This window comes from Terrapene carolina, unplaced genomic scaffold, assembly GCF_002925995.2.
Source record: "Terrapene carolina triunguis isolate 2854851 unplaced genomic scaffold, T_m_triunguis-2.0 Scaffold233, whole genome shotgun sequence".
Lineage (NCBI taxonomy): Eukaryota > Metazoa > Chordata > Testudines > Emydidae > Terrapene > Terrapene triunguis.
Window position 1 is genome coordinate 5,998,439 of NW_020664584.1, and position 22,927 is coordinate 6,021,365.

At 50.1% G+C, this 22,927-nt stretch overlaps 1 protein-coding gene across 4 annotated transcripts in view; it reads left to right on the top strand.

Moving 5' to 3' along the window:
- The window catches only part of DLGAP4 (DLG associated protein 4), a 104,355-nt gene that overhangs the window by 33,115 nt on the left and 48,313 nt on the right, over window positions 1-22,927 (top strand). Inside the window, exon 1 of one of the 4 annotated variants that reach the window (XM_026656800.2) lies at window positions 11,024-11,205. The exons of the other annotated variants lie outside the window; for them this stretch is intronic. Coding sequence (XP_026512585.1) covers window positions 11,175-11,205 — 31 coding nt within the window. The 5' untranslated portion in view covers window positions 11,024-11,174. Of the gene's footprint in view, window positions 1-11,023; window positions 11,206-22,927 lie in introns of those variants that run through there. 4 annotated transcript variants of the gene reach the window in all.

Below are 22,927 nucleotides of genomic sequence, written 5' to 3' on the forward strand. Positions count from 1 at the left end.
TGTTCCGAAGAGATTACAGGCAATACCGATCAAGGCGAGACAGGGCCCTGGAAGAGATAACAGGGATGGGGGGATTAAGGGAGGGGGGGATAAACAGAGGAAGGTTATGGGGCTGCTTGGCTTCCCATGCCGCATGCTCCCCTTCCAGGCCCTGGACATCTCCAGTCCTGCCTGCACCCCTCCCCCAGCCCTGCTTGTCTCTGCATCCGCTCTCCTGATTGCTCCCCTTTCGTTATCGCCTTCTCTCATGCCCCCCTGTATGCCCGGAGCTTGCCGCTCCCTGTGAGCCCAGCCTGCTGCCTCTCCTCCTTCAAACCCGTCAGCACCCATCTCCTCCCCCAGAGCGAGCCTGACGCTGGTCTCAGCACTGCTGTATATCAGGACTAACTCCACTAACATCTGTGGGGCATTACAGCAGTGCTTCCCAGTGGTAGGGTTTGCACTGGGTCCCATGGATTAATTGGCTTTGTTTCTATGTCTGCTGGCAGAGGCACCTAGAGCCTTGCACAGGCAGGGGCAGCTCTATGTTTTTTGCTGCCCCAAGCACGGCAGTCAGGCGACTTTCGGCGGTGCCCCTGTGGACGGTCCGCTGGTCACGCCAAGGTGGCATGCCTGCGGGAGGACCTCCCACAGGCATGCCGCTGAAGGCAGCCTGACTGCCGCCCTCACAGCGACCGGCAGGCTGCCCCCCGCGGCTTGCTGCCCCAGGCACGCGCTTGCTGTGCTGGTGCCTGGAGCCGCCGCTGTGGACAGGTTCCTCTTAACCTGGTTGTATCGATCTAAATCAGTGCCTAAGACTAGTGTGTAGGATTCAGAGTCAGGCACAGTGTCTACGCCATGCTGAGCCTTACCTGTCATCTGTGTACACTGCTGGGCTGAGTTAGACTGTTTGAGTGAGCCTAAATCTCCTCTCACTTGGGCCAGTGTGACACTGATATGAGTCCAGGAATGGTCCTGCTTTGCACCAGTGTAGGTGGGAGGAGAAGCAGGCCTCCTGCCTGTATGGATGTGCTGTGAAGTGTTGTGTACATCAGCAGAGCTGTATCAGGGATGGCTATGAAGACGCCCAGCACTCAAACCTCTGGCTCGAGGCCCTTGGTTCTGTGATTGGGGGTGATTTGGGAAAGAGGGAGATCAGGGAATATAAGTGATGTGGGGGAGCCAAGCTTTAAAATTAAACAGCATCACTGAGACTCAGGCCCCAGCTGATTAAAGCCCGTGTGCTCTCCCTCCTTCCTGATTTCATGGAGTACTCGCAGCTTTCCACCTGTTGGGTAGGTGTGTGCATGGGCGTGTGTGTGTGTGTGTGTGTGTGTGTGTATTGGGGGTGAGGTTTGGCAGCCATCACACCTTTGATCAGCCGTACCACTCCAGTTCCTCCTGCAAATGCATGTGTCAGTTGCACATTACATGGCAATTAGCTCACATTTCACAGCCAGCAAGACAGATGATGAGCTGCCCTTGATCTAGCCTCAAACAGAGTCTCTGTGCCTTGCAAAGCATGAGACGAACAAAGCCCTGGTGAAAGCTATTCAGCTAATTGCGACAGCCATTCTGGAGCCTTTGCTGTAACAAAGGGCTCCCTCTCATCCCCCGCCTTAGTTCCTTCTCATTAGAAGCAAAGCTGGGCAACTGCACGCCCAATATTCCTCTGCTGAACAGCAGAGAGAGCCATGTTCAGAGAGGGCTGCCGAATGTTTCTGTCTGGGGGGGTGGAGGAAGATTTTCTTTGACAGTTACCTGACAAGGTGAGATCCCAGCTCCACGAACTCCATCTCCTCATCAAACACCTGAAACAGCACAAAGACCATGGACAAAGGGAACTTCCCACCTGCCCGCTCTCAGAACTCCCAGCCCTGTGACAAAAAGGAAACACACATGCCTTCAGCCTTCCTGCCACAGGAGTAAAAGCCACTGACGGACTATGGCAAATACACCTACTGAGAGTAATTAAACCCGCTTTTGCCAGGCCTTCTGGGTTACAGCTTGAAAGCCTAGCCAAAAGGAGGGGTCTCCTAGAATAACAGTGAGGTAATTCTATTTATGGCAACATCATTTGGTGGGAATAATGTCCTGGCTTGGTCCATGAAGGTAGACTCCCGACTGGCGGGAAACCCTGGCATCATGAACTTTTCCAGTATAGCCCATCCTGGTGTCCGTAAATCGTCCTCTGTGGTCCACCAGAGCCTGCGTGCTAACGGAGTAGTGCCCTTTGTGATGTATGTGCTCCTTGAGAAGGGCAAGTGATAGGCACATGACAACAATGGGCCTGGCAAAGCTTGGAAACCCCATTCTCTCAAAACCAGCAGTTACTTCAAGGATATTGATTATACCAGTCACCTCTGGGTAAATCACATGCCTGAATGCCTCCAAAACCTCCGCCACCACTTTACCCACAATCGACTTTCCAGCACCTAACTGGTAGCAGTCTAGGGTAATCAGCTTCCAGAGATTGTTATAGCAACCCGCTTCTGAATGGGCCAGGCCACCCTCATGCGTGTGTCATGATGCTGGAGGCTCTGAGCAAGCTCTCATAAAGCTCCAGAAACGTAGCTTTCTTCATGTGAAAGTTCCTTCCTGGACCCACTGCTGGTCATCCCAGGTCCGCATGAAGATGTGATCCCATCAGTCTGTGCTTGGGACCCTGCTCCAGAAGCACTGGGCTATGTAGGGGCCTGCTAAGCATCCATGAGGTGACAGGAGGCAGAATTAAGGGATCTTCCCTTCCTGGCCTGTCTGGGTATATAATGGGGTCCCCTCATCCCTCGCATTTGAGGAATCAAAACTGAAAAGCAGCTGTACTGTACAAACTCATCAGAGAGCACAGTTCAGAGGCTGTAGGCGAAAGACTGAAGCTCAGGAGCAGAGACCACAGCAGCCCCATTACTACTCATATATCAACCAGAGCTGACCCATGCCAGCCTTCAAAGGGAGAAATTATTTTTCCCTTCAGATTTTCTTCTTCTTGTTGACCTAGATTTCACGTTCCAGAAATAGCTTTCTCTGGCATACCAGCAGAAAGGGATTAGGTTTTGTGTGTGTGTGTGAGAGAGAGAGAGAGCAATTTATGTTCCATGCTGTGTGTGTATAAGGGACACAGAGAGATCTGTATGTTCCATGCTGTGTGTGTAGGAGAATGGGATCTATGTGTATTTTTATGTATATTTTTTCTCTCTCATGCCCTTTCCCTACTATGGTGGAAACTAGGCTAGCAATAACTGTGCTCTAGACACTCCCTTTCCCCAGGAAGTCAATAGCATTGTTCTGTTCCATAGTTAAAATGGCGTTTTCAGCCATCAACAATAAAAACTCTGTCCCCCCAGGTCAGTGAAACCAAGTTCGAAATGCACTTTGCTATCACGGTTTCAGCCTTAGCATGGCCAGGACCTCTATTTGGGAATGTTTCCTCCTTGGTGCTCTGTGTATGTGTGGGTGTTTCTGGGACCCCAGCATCCTGGCTGGTACATGGCCTGGAGTAGTAGGGGGGAAAATGTGTATCTTACACAGAATCCTCTGCAAATGGTAACAAGTTGCAGACAACAGGGGACGCTGCATTGCACCCCCAGGCACAGACAGTATCAGTGCAATATGCACGGTAGCTGCCCACAGAAGGGGCACATGCATGGAAAAGTGGTTGTGGCCACAGGATCCAGGCCAGCACTGCATGTTTGCCCCAGCAGTGTGAGCATTGCAGACAGGATGGAAATGAAGTAGCTGGGGACACTTTACGTTAGATGCTATAACTATGGGAGCCAGGTGCCCCTGGACAGTGGAAGCCACAGGGGGATCAGAGGCCCAGGCAGTAGATATAACATCCCAGGGCCTTCTATATGATGAGAAATTAAAAAGACTGGGACTGTTCTGCTTAGAAAAGAGATGACTAAGGGGGGATATGATAGAGGTCTATAAAATCATGACTGGTGTGGAGAAAGTGAATAAGAAGTGTTATTTACCCCTTCACATAGCACTAGACCTAGAGGTCACCCAATGAAATGAATAGACATCAGGTTTAAAACAAGCATAAGAAAGTACTTCTTCACACAACGCACAGTCAACCTGTGGAACTCATTGCCAGGGGATGTTGTGAAGGTCAAAAGTATAACTGGGTTCAAAAAGGAACGAGATAAGTTCATAGAGGATGGGTGGGTCCATCAATGGCTATTATCCAGGACAATCAGGGACACAACACCATGCTCTAGATGTCCCTAAGCCTCTAACTGTGAGAAGCTAGGCCTGGATGACAGGGGATGGATCACGGATAAATTGCCCTGTGCTGTTCATTCCCTCTGAAGCACCTGGCACTGGCTACTGTCAGAGATGGGATGCTGGGCTAGATGAAACATTGTGAATGTGGCCATTCTTATGGAGCCTCCAGGAGGTCTCCAGGGCTGACACGCCTGGAGATAGAGTAGCCTTTATGGCTACTTTGCCAGGCTCACAGTTGCAGTACACATAAGTTGCACTTACGTGTCACTTTGATGCAGCTCACTGTGCTGTTGAGCTGCTCTCAATCTCTTCCTGACTGCTACCACTAGGCCACGCTGCCTCCTGACCAATGCAGTTACCAGCAGGGATGGATTCCGAGCCTGCTATTCACCACTCCCTGCTGCTGGTCACAGGCTGGCCTGGTTCCAGCTCGTTATGTTCCATGTTGCTGCTGTGTCCCTTGAACTGTTCTCCTAGATGGTGGTACAAGCTGCCTTCCCTTTCACCTTCTAACAGCCGTGAGCACTGGGCTGCTTGTGCCTGCACCATTCTGCACTATTTGGGAGGTGGCTGGTCCAAGGTGCTGCGCACACCCTTTATGGGCATGTTTGTGGTTTCTGCAATTACCTCATGTAATTCTACCTCTGCTCTCAGCATGCACATTCCTCTCTGTCTGTGTGCGTCCCTTTCTGCTCTGGATAGATGGGTCTTTCTCTCTGACCCCCTGGGCCAGATTCTCTCTTGTGATCTGGCCTCATTACACTGCCCTAGTGGTACAAAGGAGCTGGAAAGCAACTGGATCTCCTCAGCTACTGTGGTGCCAGTTAGTACTACCAGCTCCTATGCCACCCCCTTCTGCAGGGGTCATGTGGGAAGGGACCTGAGCTCACTGCAATTGCATTCTGCCTCTTCTCAACTGCGTAGAGTCCCTTCAGGGCCATGGGCCTGCTGGCATTGTGTAAAGCAGCCCCTGTGCTGCTCTGCTGTACACTGGGGCCAAGAGAACTGGGCCGCCAGTACCAGGGAGTCACAACCGACTTCTGTGCAGCCCTCCTCTGAGCTGTGCCCAACTTCCATCTCTGTGTCTCCACCTTGGGGCCTCTCTTCTATGGCACTGCCATGATTGTACTTTGCATTTACAGGCACCTAAGAAAACCAAATGTGCCGGCTATGAAATGCTGAAGTTCACAGAGTCCAATCGTACTGGGAGGTTCATGGGGGAGGGATAGCTCAGTGGTTTGAGCATTGGCCTGCTAAACCCAGGGTTGTGAGTTCAATCCTTGAGGGGGCCACTTAGGGATCTGGGGCAAAATCAGTACTTGGTCCTGCTAGTGAAGGCAGGGGGCTGGACTCGATGACCTTTCAAGGTCCCTTCCAGTTCTAGGAGATGGGATATCTTTATTATAAGTACCTCCCAGTTCATTCAGCAGGAGCAGAGTGCATGCATCTCCCAGGGTAATAAGGCTGACTGGGAATTACTCTTCGTGAGTCTGTCCCGTGCATACATGTGTTTTTCTCTCCCTTGCTCTGTCCTCTGTCGCCCGCTGGGCTGTTTCTCTCTCTTGCTTCAGTGCCTTTCTGTTGCTTTCCATCTGATGAGTCACTGTCTGAGTATCAATAAGGATTCAGAAGGAGAACAAGTTACATATTTTAAAAGAGGGACAGAGCCCTGTCTATGCAACAATCCCTCCACCAGGGGTCATTCTGCATTTCCAGGATCTACACCTGCCTCATAAGCCGGAAACAATTGAATCGCCATGTGCTTTGTTTTCCTTGGCAAACTACAGTGAGGTCCTGGAGCTACTAGGATTACACTCAGATCCAAAGTTGTGTGGGTCAGGTCTGGATCCGAGCCTCTGCAGAGCTCAGAAAGGGGTAGCTGGGTCCCAGGCAGGGTTCTCCTTTGGGCCCATCTTCCTGTTTGGCTTTTGATACTAGCTCAGACACATCAATAATGATTCCATTGCTGGAAATCAGAAAGCATGTCCAAAGTACAGATCCTATCTCGCTAATGCCTGCCTTGAATAGGAAGTGTCTGAGTCGAGTGGGGGAAGTTACCAATGGACTCTCTGATTTCTCTTCACTTTAAAAGCCAGTTTGCTCATCTCTGCAGAGAGTAGTGCAATCAGAGTCATAAATAAATCAGAGCTCTCAAGGACTTATTGTAACAGCGAGTAATTCAAGCAGTACACACACTCCCTGCCTGGGCAGTCCAGGGAACCAGACTACCTGTGGAGCCAGAATCCCATGACAGGCTAGACCTCCTGTAAACAAGCTTGTCAAGGCAGAGCTGCTGCTCACACAACCATGGTCACTGGCATGGCAGCCTAGGAACATAGGCGCGGCCATCCTGGTCAGACTGTGGCATGGGTATAGTCAGACAATCACCTGGTTTTGCAAAGGCATTAACTTGATGATCAAACAGACCTTCCCCATCTGCTAGGATCCTACCAGCCTCAGCACATAGATTTTCATTTCTCAGGAGCAGTTGCAGCAGAGCCAGGACAGGAGCAGCTAGAGGCCCAGACTTGGACCCTGCCGAGGCGGAACTCTCCGTTCCAGGAGTCCCAGATTCCAGGGGTTAGTGCGTCTGTTCCCAAGGGGGCAGTTTGGTTTTTCTTGGTTCAGTTCTGCTCCTGGGTGGGCGAGGCTTATGTATGGGTTGAGTCTGATGAGCCGTTGTGTTCCTGGAAGGGCTGGATAAGCTTGTTTTATGGATTCCCTTCCTCCCACTCCAGCAATCCTAACTGTAACCCCATGTTTCAGGGCTGCATCTCACAGGGTTTAATGTAAGGCATAAAACCAGGTCCACACGTGACTGCAGGTGCTGTCAAGACAAATGAGAATTAAGCTAAATTCTCCCCCCATGACAGAGGTCTCCTCAGATGGAGGTGCACGGGAGGGACAAGCAGTGAGCACAAAGACCCAGCCACTTCCATTTTCCTTTCCTCTCCTGTCTGTCTGTCTCTCCTCTAGAGAAAGACTTTCCTCTATGCCAGGACTTGAAAGGCCAGACCCTGCTCTCAGTTACACCACCATAAACGAGGAGTAACCCCATTCTTCTTACTGGAGTTGCTCTAGATTTACACCACCACAGCTGTGAGCAGAATCCAGACCCCAGTGTGAGCACGAAGTCCAGCATCAAGTGTGACCTGAATCTGGCCCTGCACAAAAAGCCACGAGTGGAAACGCAGGTCTGAGCGAGTCCTGTAAGTCTGTGCCCATCTCTCAAAGAGGAGAGTAGTGAGGAAATCTTGCTGTACTGGACTGGCAAGGAGCTGGGCCATCCCCAGCAGAACTCAGCCCTTCACCCTGAGAAAGCTTGGGATTATATAACCCCTCCCCCACCCGTGGGGAAAGGAGCAGCTTGAGGAGAATGGGGGCTTAGAAGAGGCCCCTCAGCCAAAAAGCCTTTTGTGTGTGTGAGAGATTCTCTGGGCGAAGAGTCGTGCTGAGGACGTTGTCACCATGGCACCCCGCTCTTTGTCACTCACTGGAGCTGTCAGCTCAGAGCGCCTGAGCCCGGCTGGCAGCTCCGGGACAATTCGTCTCGGCTGTGAAGCTGGGGTGGGAAAGGCAGTTTTTGTTTGGCAGAATTTCTCCTCCAAACTCCCAATTTTGTTTGCAGTGATCTGTCCGCCCCCCCCCTTTCCCCCATCCACCCCACTGAATCCTCAAGGAAGGGCTGTTTTCGGAAGCCACCTTTGCACATTTTCCCACCCCAAATGTGCTGCAGAACGCCTTGAACATCAAGCCGGTTTGTGTGTCGTGATGACTGTCCTGCCCCTCAGTCAGTGTAGAGCGGTGACACTCTCCCTCTGCCCACCCCAGACTGCACGGTGCCTCCTTGCAAGTGCCTCACTTCTCATGAGCGTGGGCTCCAGTTTCAGGCAGTATCCCACTTCCAGATGCCATGCCGCTTCTCTCCCTCCTTGCTCTCTTACTTATGGGTGTATTTGCCTGCACCACAGACCATGGCACAAACCCAGCCAGGCTGTGGAGTGAGGTGTATGTAACCAGGTGCCATATGCCCAAGTGGATGAGATCTGGGGTCAACTGTAAGTTAATTAAGGCCAGAGGTTCCCAAGCCGGGGTTCATGGAGCACTTGCCAGTGATCCACAGGGAGCCGGCTGGTTACATGTTGCAGGGTTTCCAGGTAAGAGTAACAAAATATATGGGAGGGGAGCAAAAACAGACACTGGCTTCCAGGGTTAACATTATTCACAAAGGACAAGTCTTACTGCCCTGAAGTGTTAAACGTCCATTAAACACTGCCCTAATCTGACTGCTCCATGTAAGGAAATGTCGCCATGGAGATGATGTGAGAGACCAGTGAATGTAAAGGGTTGAGTCCACAAGACAGTCTATTAACATATGTTCCACATTGTGAAAAAGTTTGGGAAGAGCCTGTTTGGGCAAAGTTTAAGGACTGGATGGAATATCAAGAGGTTAATAGGATTTAATTAAACAGTAATTGTTTCTCACCCTTTCTCCTGTTTCTTTGTCTACATTTACCTACACATTGGTCCAGATTCTGAAACATATTTAGGCTCCTAACAGCCATTGAAATCAGTGGAAGTTAGGAGCCTAAATACATTTGAGGATCTGGGCCTTAGACTGTAAACTATTCAGGGCAGGGATTTGGCTGGTGATTTCCTTGAACGATGGAGGATGATCAAGAGTCCATGCTGTCCTTTCTAGATCTGTCTACTGTCTTTGATACCATTAATCATGAGGTTTTATTGACATATCTGTTTGTCACCCTCCTTGTCTGTCCTGCCCTCAATACCTGTAGTCACCAGCAAGTCTAGATGGAGTTACTTGAGTGGTTGGGTTCTTTCCTGTTTTAAGGTAGTGTTGGGCATTTGCTCCTGTGGCATCAATGACCCCTGTGGGATGCCAGAATGGCCAGTTTTGCCATTCCTCCTGTTCAACATATGTACAAGGACATTGGGAGAGTTAGTGAGGAGATGCAGGCAGCAGTGTATTCAGTATGCTTGATGACACCCTGTTCTATGTCTCCATCACTCCTGTCCCAGCCAGTGCAGTGGAACAAATGATCCAGTGTCTATATGAGCTTGGGGCTTGGAGAAGGTTAGCTGGCTACAGTTCAGTCTGGATAAAATGGAGATAATGTTAGTAGGTTTGGGGAAGCATCTGAAAGAGCAGAAGCTTACTGTAGTACCATTAACTGAAGGAGCGTGTCTGCCATTTGCATCCTTTGTTCAGATCCTGGGTTCTTTCTTTCTGGACCACCAGGGGTCAGCTGGAGCCAGGAGTGCTCTTCGCCATATGCATCCTCTTCTTGCCTGTGAAGGGACCTTAACCACAATCATCCATCCTTTGTTACTTTGAGGCTAAATTATTCTAATGTGCTCTCTTGACGCTACACGTTGACATCATTCAGAATGTGTAGCTAATGCAAAATGCAGGTGCCCGCATATAAAGTGGAATTTCAAACCAGGAATATATGACACCAGTGCTCTGGGAGCTGCATGGGCTGCCAATGTTTCCAGGGGGTGCCAGTTTTAACCTACAAATCCCTACATGGTTTAAACCTGGGAGATCAACTCTTTCTCCATGCTAAAAAGCACAACTGGGATTGGCAGACGTCTTGAACTGGACCGCTTTGTTATAAATGGGAAGGAAGGGAGGTGCCAGACAGGCCCCTTGACTTTGCTCCCACATAGCCCAGGATGGCTAACTTTCTGGGCACACTGTCTGCAGAGCCCATTTATTTTCCCCAGTTCAGAAGGCAGCTGGACGATGAGCTGCTATTAGGTAGGTAACAATACTTAGCTCTTATCTAGTACAGTGCTCAAAGCATTTCACAATATCCCCATGAGACAGGGCAGTGCTATTATCCCCTTTTTACAGAGGGGAACTGAAGCACAGAGAGGCTAAGTGACTTGCCCAAGGTCACACAGGACATCAATGGTGGAGCAGGGAATTGAACACAAATCTCCTGGGTCCTAGGCTTGGGCCCTAACCACTGGATTGCTCGGCTGTTGGCGAGAATGTTGTACTGGTAATTCACGAACTACTGTAAGATCTCAGCTGTTTGTGTGTAATACTGGGGGCCTCCCCTTCTTAATATATGAGCAGTACCTAGAGCAGGGCCAGGCCAGAGTCATTAACCTCTCAGTGACCCAGTAATGCATGGAATAAATACAGATGAAGGGGAAGTGACATAATCCCTGATTTCCCCTGTCAGCAGCCAGTGCTGAATGTGGTCTGAAAAAAAGGGGAGGGGGAATCTATCATAATGGATCAAAGCGTGCCCCTCGGACACCTAGCTCCCTGTTTAGTTTTGGTTTTGCTGGATCTATGACACCCTCCCGTCCCCCACACACACATTAAGCGCTGCTGGCACCAAGGCCATGGGAGTACGAGCACCCAAACCCAGTTCCCCATCTAGCAGCCAGACAGTTGTGGACCAGCCAACCCCGCCGCGGGGATGCCAGGGGTCCTGTGCTTTGGGAGGGGGGCAGAGTCTTGTGCTTGGGGCCCTATAGCCCAGGAGCTTTGTTGCCAAACCAAGCAATGGACCAGCACCCTGTTCTGGGACCCCCGAAACGCCCACTGGCAGCCCAGCCCCAGGGCAGAGCGATGGGGAAGGGGGGTCTCAGGCCGCGCTGCCCAGTGAGCACGTGCGGGAGTCCAGCTGGATCCGGCGTGATTTCTCCGCGCCCGCCCGCCGACCCGCTCCCCCCCCCCCCACCAGCCTGGGCTCGGGGGCGTGGCCATCCCGGCTACCCCGGAGCCCCGCCCCGGGGCGGTGCACAGCTGCAGCGGCGGGGCGAGGCAAAGGGAGGTAGCGAGCGAGGCCCGTGCGGCTCTGCCCTTGTCCTGCTGCTCCCCGCCTCGCCCGGGCCCGCGAGCAGAGCGCACCATCCCCCCGGCTGCCGTGGCCCGTCCGCCGCCCCCCGCAGGAGGGAAGAGCCGCCGCCCCTCCTTTGTGTCTCCCATGGCTTTGTGTCTGGAGCTGTGCAAGCGATGTGAGTGCGGGGCTCGCCGGGCGGGGTTCCCCGGGGCTGGGGGCCGGACTCCCGGGTGCGCAGCGCGGGGCCCCCTGCGGGAGGCTTTGGGTTTGGACACCGAGCCGCTCTGCTGGCTGGAGCGGCGCTGGGGAAGCGGGGCTGCTTTGTGTGGCGTGGCTCGGGGGGGCGGGGGGGGGATGGACCCCAGCCGTGCTGCGCGGCTCTGCGCTTAATAGCCAGGGGCTACTGGGCCGGGCTGGTGTTTTCCCTGTGATGTTCCGATCCATCCCTGCTAGCCCGGATCCCGACAGGATGTGAGCTCATTTGCCTATATTTGTACTGGGCCGTCCCAAGCTCGGGCGAGCTGCATTTTTCTCGCTCTGAGTAATGACATTCGGATGCGCGGTGCTCGCTCGCTTTCGCCTGGGTAACTCGGCGAGTTTCGCCCTCCTGTGTCCGGTTGGGGAGGCTGGGTCTGTGAGTTCTCAGGCAGGCTTGGGCGGTTGCTGTCCTGCTGGAGCCCTTTGAAGGTAACTGCTGCAGGTTCACCTGGAATGAATACGGGGTTTCTTTTGAACGGGAAACCTGTGAAATGGGTTCCTGTCATTTGACCCAGGAGGTAAGTATTAAACCGGGGGGATATTTTTATACAAAAACAGAGGACAGTAGTTACTTGTTTCCCTTGTGAAAAAGTCTGACCGGCTTTAATCGGTATGAAAACAATAAGCCTCTATAAAAACCGAGTAAGTTTCTATAGACACAGAGAATGAGCTCTTTATATATGGGTCTTACAAACTGTCTCTATTAAATCCCCAAATGAACTTTGTGGGACTATTGTAGGGTTACCATCTATAGAACTCTTCCAGGGTGATTATCGCTCTGGCTCTGCACATCTATTCTAATTAATGTTTTGCTGTATAACTAAGGCAAGACAAAGTCTGTACACACAAAGGGGCTGTGATGTGTATGAGGTTTGACTGGCTGGCTAAGTACATCCCACATGGGACTTCCTTGCTTTCTATTTTGATTTAATTTCTCCTCTTTTCCCCTCACCCATATATCTCCCTGAACAATCTTGCTTCAGGAGATATATGGATGTTGTGAAGGCCAAGACTATAACAGGTTTCAAAAGAGAACTAGATAAATTCATGGAGGATAGGTCAATTAATGGCTATTAGCCAGGATGGGCAGGGATGGTGTCCCTAGCCTCTGTTTGCCAGAAGCTGGGAATGAGCAACTTGGAATGGATCAGCTGTTCTTCATTCCCTCTGGGACACCTGGTATTGGCCACTGTCAGAAGACAGGATACTGAGCTAGATGGACCTTTGGTCTGACCTAGTATGGCCGTTCTTATGTTGCTTACAGGGGTAGTTACTATGGATGGGCAAGTGAGCCTAAGGCTTAATCTTGTCCCTCCTACCCTGTCATTTGGGTGGTGGTGTTATGAAAATGTGTCTCAAGCAGTTTGTTGTCCCCTCCCACCCCCCGCCATCTCCCCTGGTCCATGGGCAGAAGATACTTTGCATTTTAGGTTGGAATCCTGTGTTTTCCTCTGAACTGACCCATTCCTCCCCCAAATTAGGAGAGACCAAGAAACAAATTGTCTACAGTGCACAGGGTGAGAAGCCAGGCTGTGTGCTGGGGAGATTTGCCAGAGCCTATGCAAAAGGAACCCTTTTCCCCAAGTCCACTATTGTTGGCTCAAGGCTTTGTGGCCACCATATGGCCTTACTGATACATTGATGGAATAACCAGAGCATCAGCCAAGTGGTGGATCCACCAGTTTCTCCCCAACTCACCTGTTTAGCCTCTGCATTGTGATGCAGACTCCTCTGCTGCTGGGTTCAGGATGCCCTGCATGGCATTCCATAATGCTGCTGCTATCAGGGCCTCCTGTTTGCAGGGGTGGGTGACAGTCGGGGCGGCTCCAGGCACCAGCGCAGCAAGCGCGTGCCTGGGGCGGCAAGCCATGGGGGGCGGCATGCCAGTCACCGTGAGGGCGGCTGTCAGGCAGCCTTCGGCGGCTTGCCTGCGGGAGGTCCGCTGGTCCCAGGGCTTCGGCAGCGGGTATGCCGAAGGCGCGGGACTGGTAGATCACCCGCAGAAACGCCGCCAAATCCGCGTGACCAGCGGACCGCCCGCAGGCGAGCCACCAAAGCCCGCCTGACTGCCATGCTTGGGGCAGCAAAAAACATAGATCCGCCCCTGGTGACAGTACTTCCCCAGGTAAGGGACAAGAGAAAAGGAGAGAGCTTTAGAATGCTATAGATTCTGTTACTTCAGGATGTCTGTCTGTCTACTCCTCTGGTATTTATAGAATACAAGAACTAATACCCAGACTCATCAACAGCATGAAGAAGAAATGCATTGGTTTACTACTTCTACTATAGATATTGGACTGGTTCAGAAGTGGTGAAGCCCAAAGCTAGACTAAAGCTTTGCCAGCCATGTGTTCTGATTTTCCTTGCATCTCATAAGCTAAGCATGGTTATGCCAGTCAATATTGCAGGGTACCAGGTTAATACTAAAGACCTCTTAGGAGTACATGGGTGCTGCAGAAGGGATATTGCTGTTTCATTAGTTTGTATTCTTCCCTGGAGGACCCTGGTTGCTGCTGGAGGTGCTGTTTTGGGTTTGGTTTGTTTGGGGCAGGATGGGTGATGGATGAAACATAAAAGTTGAGTGCTTGGGGCTGTTAAGGCCCTATGGCTGTTAGCAGTGTTCTGGCCAGAGCGGGTAACAAATTTACCAATTGGAAATTCTGCCTTCAGAGTCACTTGGATATGATGATCTTTATTTTTTTCTTAAACTATTTGGTGTTGCTATGCACTGTCATACAGGAACTATGTTCCACCAAAGAGGTGACTGACTACTTGAGTGGGGTATGTGGGGTGGGTGAGGGAATTATTCCTTGCTATAGTCAGTTTGTAAAGCACTCTGTCCTGCTTGAAAAGCACTGTGGAAATTTGCCAATTATTTGCATCTCGATAGCTGTTTCCATTCCAGAATTCCAAAGCACTCAAACACTAACAAATTAAGCCTCACAGTGTGCCTTCAGGTAGAGGAAGTATCATTATCCTTATTTTACAAGCTGGAGAAGCAGACTGTAAGTAGCTTGCCCAAGGTCACACAGGAAGTCTGTGGCTGAGACAGGAATGGAACTCTGATGTCCTGACTCCCAGTCCAAAATCTGCCTACAAAGAGGTAACATGCAATTTCTGACCCTTGAAAATGCACCTGTCCTTTAGGAAGGAATGGGCCAGATCTGCAGCTGGTGTAAACTATACTAATAGAAGACAGGTGTGTTCCCACCAATATGCCCAAAATCCACTAGATCTATAACCAGATTAGGAACAGATTCCAACCCCTCCCCCTGACTCCACATGCAGTCCCATTCATTTCAATTGGACTGTTGGCAGAGTAAGTGCTAAATGTATGTGAGGGTAGCAGAATCTGGCCCTTAGAAGTCTCTGCCATATGGGGAACATTGCAAATGTAATATTTAGCCACTGACCAAGGGCAACACTGCCTGTCCCTATTGAGGTCAACAAGTGGCTTTAATATTCTTTTTAAGAAGGGTTGACTTGTGATTTTGAAGCCGTAGTTTCTGGATATGAAAGGGAAAAATTTCAGCTGTCCACAAACTGTCAAAAATCATTATACCCTTCCCCTTTTACCATCCAACCACAACTTACATTAGCTTGTGTGACTAGGTGCATGTCAGATAGTTAGACACACAATTACCTACTTTTTGCATGTAGTTTTGCTAGCTTTTTTGAGGCCATTTCTGACAATTTAGCCCAAGTTTGTCTGCTGCTTCAATCCTGCATGCACAATGTATGCGAGACCTGCTGCTTGGTGGCGCTCACTGGTGGCTTGTTCATACAGCCAGAGCAATATACTTCAAAATTGCTTTTAACATAGAATAAATAACAATTGTGAGGCATTTCCAGATTGCAGTTGCACATCAGTACTCCTGAGGGAATTATGCACCAAAAAATTACAAATTGTGCCAAAAACTAAAAATTATGAGCACAATATTTTAAAATTCTGCAAAATTTTGCAACTTTTATTAATAAATAAATGTGGCTCCAGCATGGCAGTGGGGGAGCACGACTGGCACGAGGATCCAGGAGGCAGTGTTCAGCTGCAAAGTCAGCGGAGTCAAGACGCAGCCTCCTTTAGCTGGGCAGCTCTGCGCTTGCAGAAATGCGGGGAAGGCAGTGACACAACCCCGTGTGCCCCCCATGTCTTGCCTCTGTTTGGTGGAGGGGGGAAGTGCCCCCCAAAAACTGCGCCCATGGTCGCCCCCCCGCACCGCTCGTGTGGCTTCCCTGCAGTTTTCGGCAGGGAAGCACAGGAATTCTGCGGGGGAACCAGTTTTCTGCGGGCGTGCAATCACGCAGAATCCCCCCAGGAGTAACATCAGCTTGGTTTCCATAGGTTTTTCTGTTGTCCACGCTTCACTCAAATGTGTGTCACCCTGGCAGTTTGTTAATATGATGGAGAATGGTGTATTTTCTTCATGACAGTGCAAACTTACCTGTCTGCAGAGGTGAGATTTCAGAGCCAAATTGCAATAAGGCTTCTCCCCCCACATGCCTCCTTTCATTTGATGCTTTCAGCTCTTAAACGGCTGCAGATTTTTCCTGGGTTGAGGCTGTGTAATTGGATTCAGTGCAGTGCAAGTTACAATAACATATGTGAGCTAGGAGGATTAGGGTTGTGTGGACGGGTGGCCTTCTTTAAGAAAAATCCACTTTAATTTCTGCCAGGAAAAGTTGTCAGTACACTGTCTTTCAAAGCAGATTTTACAAAATTACCAGTAAGTATAATTGCAGTTCCCTATGAAAGCAGATTAGAGTCCATGCTGTCAGGATCAAGTTTTACAATGGTTGTAATCAAGACAGAGTGATGAACTTTGGTTTGCTCTTCAGGAAGATACTGAAAAATGGGCTCCTCTCTGCAATCAGTACCCTGGCTCACATCACTAAAAAAATCAGAATGGGGATGGAAATTTAATTTGTTTGCTTAAATGGTGTTTGGTTTTTTTAAATTGTTTAACTTGCTAGTCCACACAGAGTGGGAATGCTGCCATGACTGGTGGGATCAGCCAGATTACTGACTTGTAGGCACTTTGTCCCCAGTGATTGTATTTAAGTCTCCTTATGGTCCTCTGGAGTGGCCCCTCAGATGTGTCAATAAGGAAGGGAATGATGGTCCCCTTTTTGCTAGAGACTTCCTGGGTGACCTTGAGCAAGTCACTCCCTCTCTGTGCCTCAGGTCTCCGTTTTACAGAGGGGGGTAATAGCACTGTCCTGCCTCACAGGGCTGATGTAGGGATAAATGCGATAAAGATTGAGAAGTGACTGGATACTACAGCAATGGTAGCCATATGGAGATAACTGGACCACTGGGGGGCCGAGGAGGAAAGCAGAATGGCACACATCCATATGGATTGGAATGGTTTGCGATGCAAGGATGGTGAAGAGGTAGGAAAGTTTTTGCTCTGAGCTAATATAGCTGTGTCCTAATTGAAAAAGACAGATTACCTTTAAAGCTTCCTAGTGCAGCGTTTCCCAAATAGGGGGTTCTGACCCCGAGACATGCATGCTGCTGAGCACACTGCACAATGAGAGGTGGCTGCATGCTCCTGGCCGCCCCCACCTCGCTGCACCGTGTGCTGCACGCTGAGAGGCACTAGGACTCGTCAGCACATGCGGCACAGTGAGCTGGCTGCAGCTGCTGCTGCGCCAACCCTATGGGTAGGAAGAGAGGAGCCCACCAGATCTGAACCCAAGGGCTTGGGTTCTTTTCGGCTCTGAAGCCAACACTAGTAGTCAGGTACTGTCTGGTTGCAGGGCTCTGTGTCAGACCCCTGGGGAGTGTGTTAACAGAGATGAGCCCAAAGAGGGTCATGGCATACAGAAGTCTGGGACTCACTGCCCTGGTGGAATTGCATGCTTATTCCAATGAGTGCAGTTCACAGCCCCTAGGATACAGCAGCATCTCACGGATGTGAGGGACAGGATTCTGACAATCCAAAGATAACTCTGGATGCAGACTGAGGCATGAGCAGTACACTGGGGCTCTCACCCACAGACTGAGTAACAGAACCTGTGGGGCCTCATGTCATCTAAGCTGTGACCTATAGAACAGTGACACTTGTCGCTTTTGACACTTCCACTTCAGGCTAGGAAAAGACTGGTGTTTCTAGTGGCTTAGGGTAGGTCTGATTGACTCACTAAGGAGGAGAGGATGATTTGACTCAAATTTTTTTCTTAATCCTTCTTTGTAAAACATTTAAATAATTCTGAGGCAGTTATCAGAGGGAAATAGCGAAGAGTTTTGCTGCTTCTCTCCCTCCTTCCCTTGCATTTTTGCTGTTAGCCTTGGTCTGTAATGCAGTACAAAGGATAATGAAGTAGCAGTGGCTTTTCAGAGTCACTGGTGCCTGTGCTGTGATGCAGAAGGAAGAATTGTCTTAGAACTGCATCAGCCAAAATACCACTGCCTGGCCTGCTGCTCTTTCTTCTTATCAGCCAGTGCACACAGGAACTTCGTTATTCTCATTACCCTGTTGGCGCTCTGTGGGTTAAGCCTGTCAGTTCTCTTTACATCACCAGTTGGATGGTGAAAAATCTCAGACTAGACTGACCTTCACAGCCTGAGGAAGTTACAGGCATTCTCAAAAAATCAAAGAGCAAACAGTGTTAGGATGTCTAAAGAATGGGATATAGAAATAATTAGTGTTGTAATGCCATGATATCAATTGGTGGTATGCACATTCATCTGGAACACTAGGTAAAGTGTTCAAGAATACCTACATGCTTAAATCACGTGAGCCCCATTTTCGTTGACTGTCAATAGGATTTAGCCACCTAGGTGGATAACTCACTTATTAAACTACCCACTGTCTTCAGTCTCATTGCCTTGTCTCAGTTGATGTGGAAAAAATAGATTAGAGAAAGGCAAAGGCCTGCTGTATGAAGAGAGTTGGAAGACTGGGTCTCGTGGTTTAGAGAGGAGATGGAGACATGAAAGAGGTATACAGAATGAAGGGTATAGAGAGGGTAAATTAAACACTCCTATTTACCCTCTGTCATAATATGAGAAAAAGGGGATGTTAATGAAACTGAAAGGCAACATACACCTCTACCTCGATATAACGCTGTCCTCGGGAGCCAAAAAATCTTACCGCGTTATAGGTGAAACCACGTTATATTGAACTTGCTTTAATCCACTAGAGTGCGAACCCCCCCCTCCCCGGAGCACTGCTTTACCGCTTTGTATCCGAATTCGTGTTATATCGGGTTGCGTTATATTGAGGTAGCGGTGTACTTAATATTAATGAAAGGAGTGATTTTGCACAATGTCATAAGATATCAATGAGGCCAAGAGTTTACGATTCAAAAGGGGAGTAGACATTTATATTGCTACTTATGTGGTAGCACCTAAGGATTCCAGTTGTGGATCACAGACCCATTGTGCTAGCCACTGTACAAACTTAGAGATGTAAATCCTCATACTTCAGGGCATAAAGCCACCACTTTTTGCCTGGGATTGGGAAGAGACTTTCCCCAATAAACAAGTTATTCCATAATTGTCCCGCATGAAGATTCTTGTACCAGAAGCTTCAGGGGAAGGTACAGGCCTCTGTCGGAGATATGACGCTGGACTAGCAGGAGCACTGATACAGTATGCTAATTGCTATGTTCATGTGTTAATATATAGTGCACTACTGTGTGTGACTCTTCTTGGAGTTAGTCCTCCTATAAGAAAAGAGTGGGACTTTTTTAGGGGTACTTGTAAAACAGGGGCTGCCACCTCGTGGCCAAAGGTAGCTCTGCATCCCCCTGCCTGTGTTTTCCCCCCACTTTGCCGGGCAACAGAGGTCCGCGTCGCTCTCCCTTTCTGCATTCTGCACCATGTGTGACATGGCAGGGTTTCTCCCCAGCTTAACAACACTCACTGCTATGCCCAGGCTCCTTTAAGTAGGTTTATTTGTCCAAATATAAGCCCATAATAGACTAAAACAGTCCTTCAGCTCACCCATTGTCCTGGGATTTCACAGCCTCCCCTCTGAGGGGTTTTTAGTAATCCTGTTTCTTGCAGCTTCCCAGTCTTAGCCAGCTCCTCTCACAGCCAGCTCTGCTCCCCTTCTGGAACACCTGCCCGAGGGCTACTTCCCAGAGCACCTGACCCCCTGTTCCCGGGATCCACCACCCTGTTAAGTGTCACTCCTCTGTGGTTCCTCTCCCCAGGCATAAGCTGCCCCAATCACTCCTCTTCCTGTCCTCTGACAGGCCTTTATAGGCCCCCGGGGTAGCCCTGCCTCCTTTAATTGTTTCTGTTGGCTCCACCTGCTCAGGCAAAGGGGCACTGAGCCTGGCCTACTCAGAGGGACCAGCTACCCTGTGTCCGGACTCCTTATCTTTTCCATGTTGGAAACTTCATTTCTTCCAGCTTGCCACCTCTGCCCAAACATGAGGCCCTGAGTCACAGTCATGTTCTCCTTGCTCATGAAACCTGTAAGGAGCCCTTTGGAGCCTATCAGTGCCGCTGCTTTACTGGCTGGACTGACACAACACTCCTGTCCCCTACAGTATTATTTTTCACTCCTGGGCTGCATTCTGCCCCCTTTATGCGGCTACTCCCTGTAGCCCAGGGAGCTACAGTGTAGCTCCCTGGGCAACAGAGCTAGCATAATGACCCAATACCAACTCCTTGCAGCCTCTAGGAGTGTGCCAGGGACAAAAGGGGAGATTCTGGGGATGGGCAGGGGCATAGGTAGACCACTCTGGGAGTGGAGTATTCAATAGGCAGTGGAAAGTTTTGACAGCAACCCCAGGGATTGTTGTAATCTTATGCTGGGGCCTGGGCAGGCCCAGAATTCAGGAGGCACGAAATGGTTTAAAGCCACATCTACCCTGGACTGCACTTTGCTGCAGAGGGCGAGCTCAGAATCTCAGCTCCTTCCAACTTGGGGCTTAATTCTGAGAGGTTCTTGGCACTTGCAACTCTAATTGAAGTAACATTGCAGGTGTTCAGGACCTCTTGGGAGCAAAAGCCTGGGCACAAGGAAACTGGCTGGGGTCTGCCAAATGGCAGCACATTGTATTGGCACCTAGCATTGCTGCTTCATCAACAAGCCAAACCATTGTGTGGGGAGCAGCATGGGTCATGCACAGTAACAGGCTCAGCTTTACGCCTAGCACCAGGTTCTGATGTTTGTTGGGAAGTATAGTTGCAAAGTGACAGTAAAATCTCTTCATGGATTATGGAGATTTCCACAGCTAATTATGGGCATTAAGTATTACACTGCATGTTAACATTTACTGTTCTTGTGCCAATATGCTTACCAGAAATGCCAATGCCAGAAATCACTCATGATTACTAAGTGGAGACTGCTAAAGTAAGCTCTTACAATCCACTCTGTCCAGAGTAGATGGCTTTCTGGCTCCCCAATGCAGTAACAACTTTGACTGGCTTGTGCAAGTGAGATCCCTGTAAAAGTGGAGAGGCAATCCTTGCATATGTGAGCTCCTTAGTCCTCTATACAGGACAGGTACAGCATTGTTAGTAGTTCGAATTTCCCCTCTCCTGCCCTGCCCACCTACCTGTACCCCAGGACTACCTTTAAGCGTGAGGAATGCTTAGTCACTCTGCCCAATCAATCCTTGCCCTTGCTGCTAAGCCTGCAAATAATGGCACAAAATGCATGCCTTTTGTGAAGTGGACACCTGTCCACCAGGAACTGGCCTGAGACGCAAACGTGAAGAGGCCACTAAGTAATCATCAAATGGAAACTAGTGCATCAAAGAATCAGGCACTAGCTCTCAGCTGATGGCATACCTTGTGCTTTGTTTTTTCCATTTTATGGCTCTTGGGATTTAGCATCATTGTCAATGAATGCCCATGATGACTAGATAAATGAAGAAATATACAAGCCGTAGAAAGAAACTTCCGCTTCATTTTAATGTAGTAAGCAGAGTAAAGTACAGTCTATTGTGCAAATATTTAAGTCTGTTTTCTGATGTAAACTCTTTCTGTGGGCAAAGAACACTAAATCCAATGAAAGGATACCTAGACTCTCAGAGCATAATTGAGCAAGCCGGAATTTTGGCCAGGGAACTCTTCTGAAAAGTGCCAGGGACTCCTCTTTTTTTTTTTTTTTTAAATACCTATCTCATAGAGCTGGCAGGGACCCAGAAAGGTCATCAAGTCCAGCCCCCTGCCTTCACTAGCAGGACCAAGTACTGATTTTGCCCCAGATCCCTAGGTGACCCCCTCAAGGATTGAACTCACAACCCTGGGTTTAGCAGGCCAATGCTCAAACCACTGAGCTATCCCTCCCTCCTCACACAGTGATCAGAGTTTTGGGTTTTATGTCTTGGCTAAAATACAGACAGCATCTTACACATCTCAAAATACAAGTATTGTCCATACTTCTATAGCCTCTTTGCAAATATCCTTATTTTGTTGATACACTAGAGTTGCACCATATGGGTAATACAATTTCCAGTTTTCATGCTTTAGTTCATACAACTACAACATTCTAATAACACTGTAAACATAGATGGATTAATTAAATCCTCACTCTGAGTAAAGGCTCTTGTCTGGGAATTGTACATATTGTACCATTCATCCTTCAGCTATGCTACATTGAGTATTGCTTCCAGTTAGAAAGTTAAAAATAGACTTAAATAGGTTAACAACAGTCTTTAAACTAGCATTTTACTTGCTATATCCTAGTAGTGTCTTTAGGCTACATTGTGAAAATACCTACTTTTTACTTACTGTTTGACTTGATGCCTCTGAAGCATTCTGTACCATGCCAGTCGCATCATATAGAAAGCCACACTTGTAAATATTTGAGGGCCAGACTTCAATGGCCTTTAGCTCTAACCCTAAATATGTTACATGAACAAAAATTCATGCCAGCTTCCCCAGGATGTGCAGGGGAGAGTGAGGGGCCCTGTGGCCACAGCACCTGCCTCTCTCCAGGCTGCATCTTCTCTTCTCTTCCCCCCCCCCCCCAAAAAAACGTGTAGGGGTTTTTTCCTCCCCCCCCCCCCGGCTTAGTTCCATTCCCCTCCCCTCACTATCGGGCCGAGCTCATATTCGCCCCCACTCCCTTTCCGCGCTTTCCGGCCGGGGCTCGGGGAGGGTGTTTGCAGCAGGCCGCAAAACGAGGTGAGCGGTGCCCCGCCCGCCGGGGGTGGGCTGCCTGGCTCGGCCCCGGTGCCGCTTCGGCCCCGCGTTCTCCGGCAGGCCCGCGGGCGGCAGCGTGTTCGCTGCTTTCCACACCCCCCCCCCCGGGGCCCGAGCGCCCGGGGCTCCTCCGGGGAGCGAGCGCCCGAGCGGGGAGGGGAGCAGAGGCCGCCCCCGGCTCCTCCCGGCCCCGCCTCTCGCTCCTGTTCGACCGACGCGGAGCGCAGCCAGCCCCGCTCCGGCCCGAGACGGCCCTGCGGACCGCGGGTGAGAGCGCGTGTGGGTCCCCTCCGGCCGCTGCGTGGGGTGTGTGGGAGCGTATCCCCTCCCCTCGGACCCTGGGCGTGCGGGGTGTGTGTGTGTGGGGGGGAGCGTATATTCTACCCTCGGACCCTGGGCGTGCGTGGGGTGTGTGTGGGGGGGGAGCGTATATCCTCCCCTCGGACCCTGGGCGTGCGGGGTGTGTGGGAGCGTATATTCTCCCCTCGGACCCTGGGCGTGCGTGGGGTGTGTGTGTGGGGGAGCG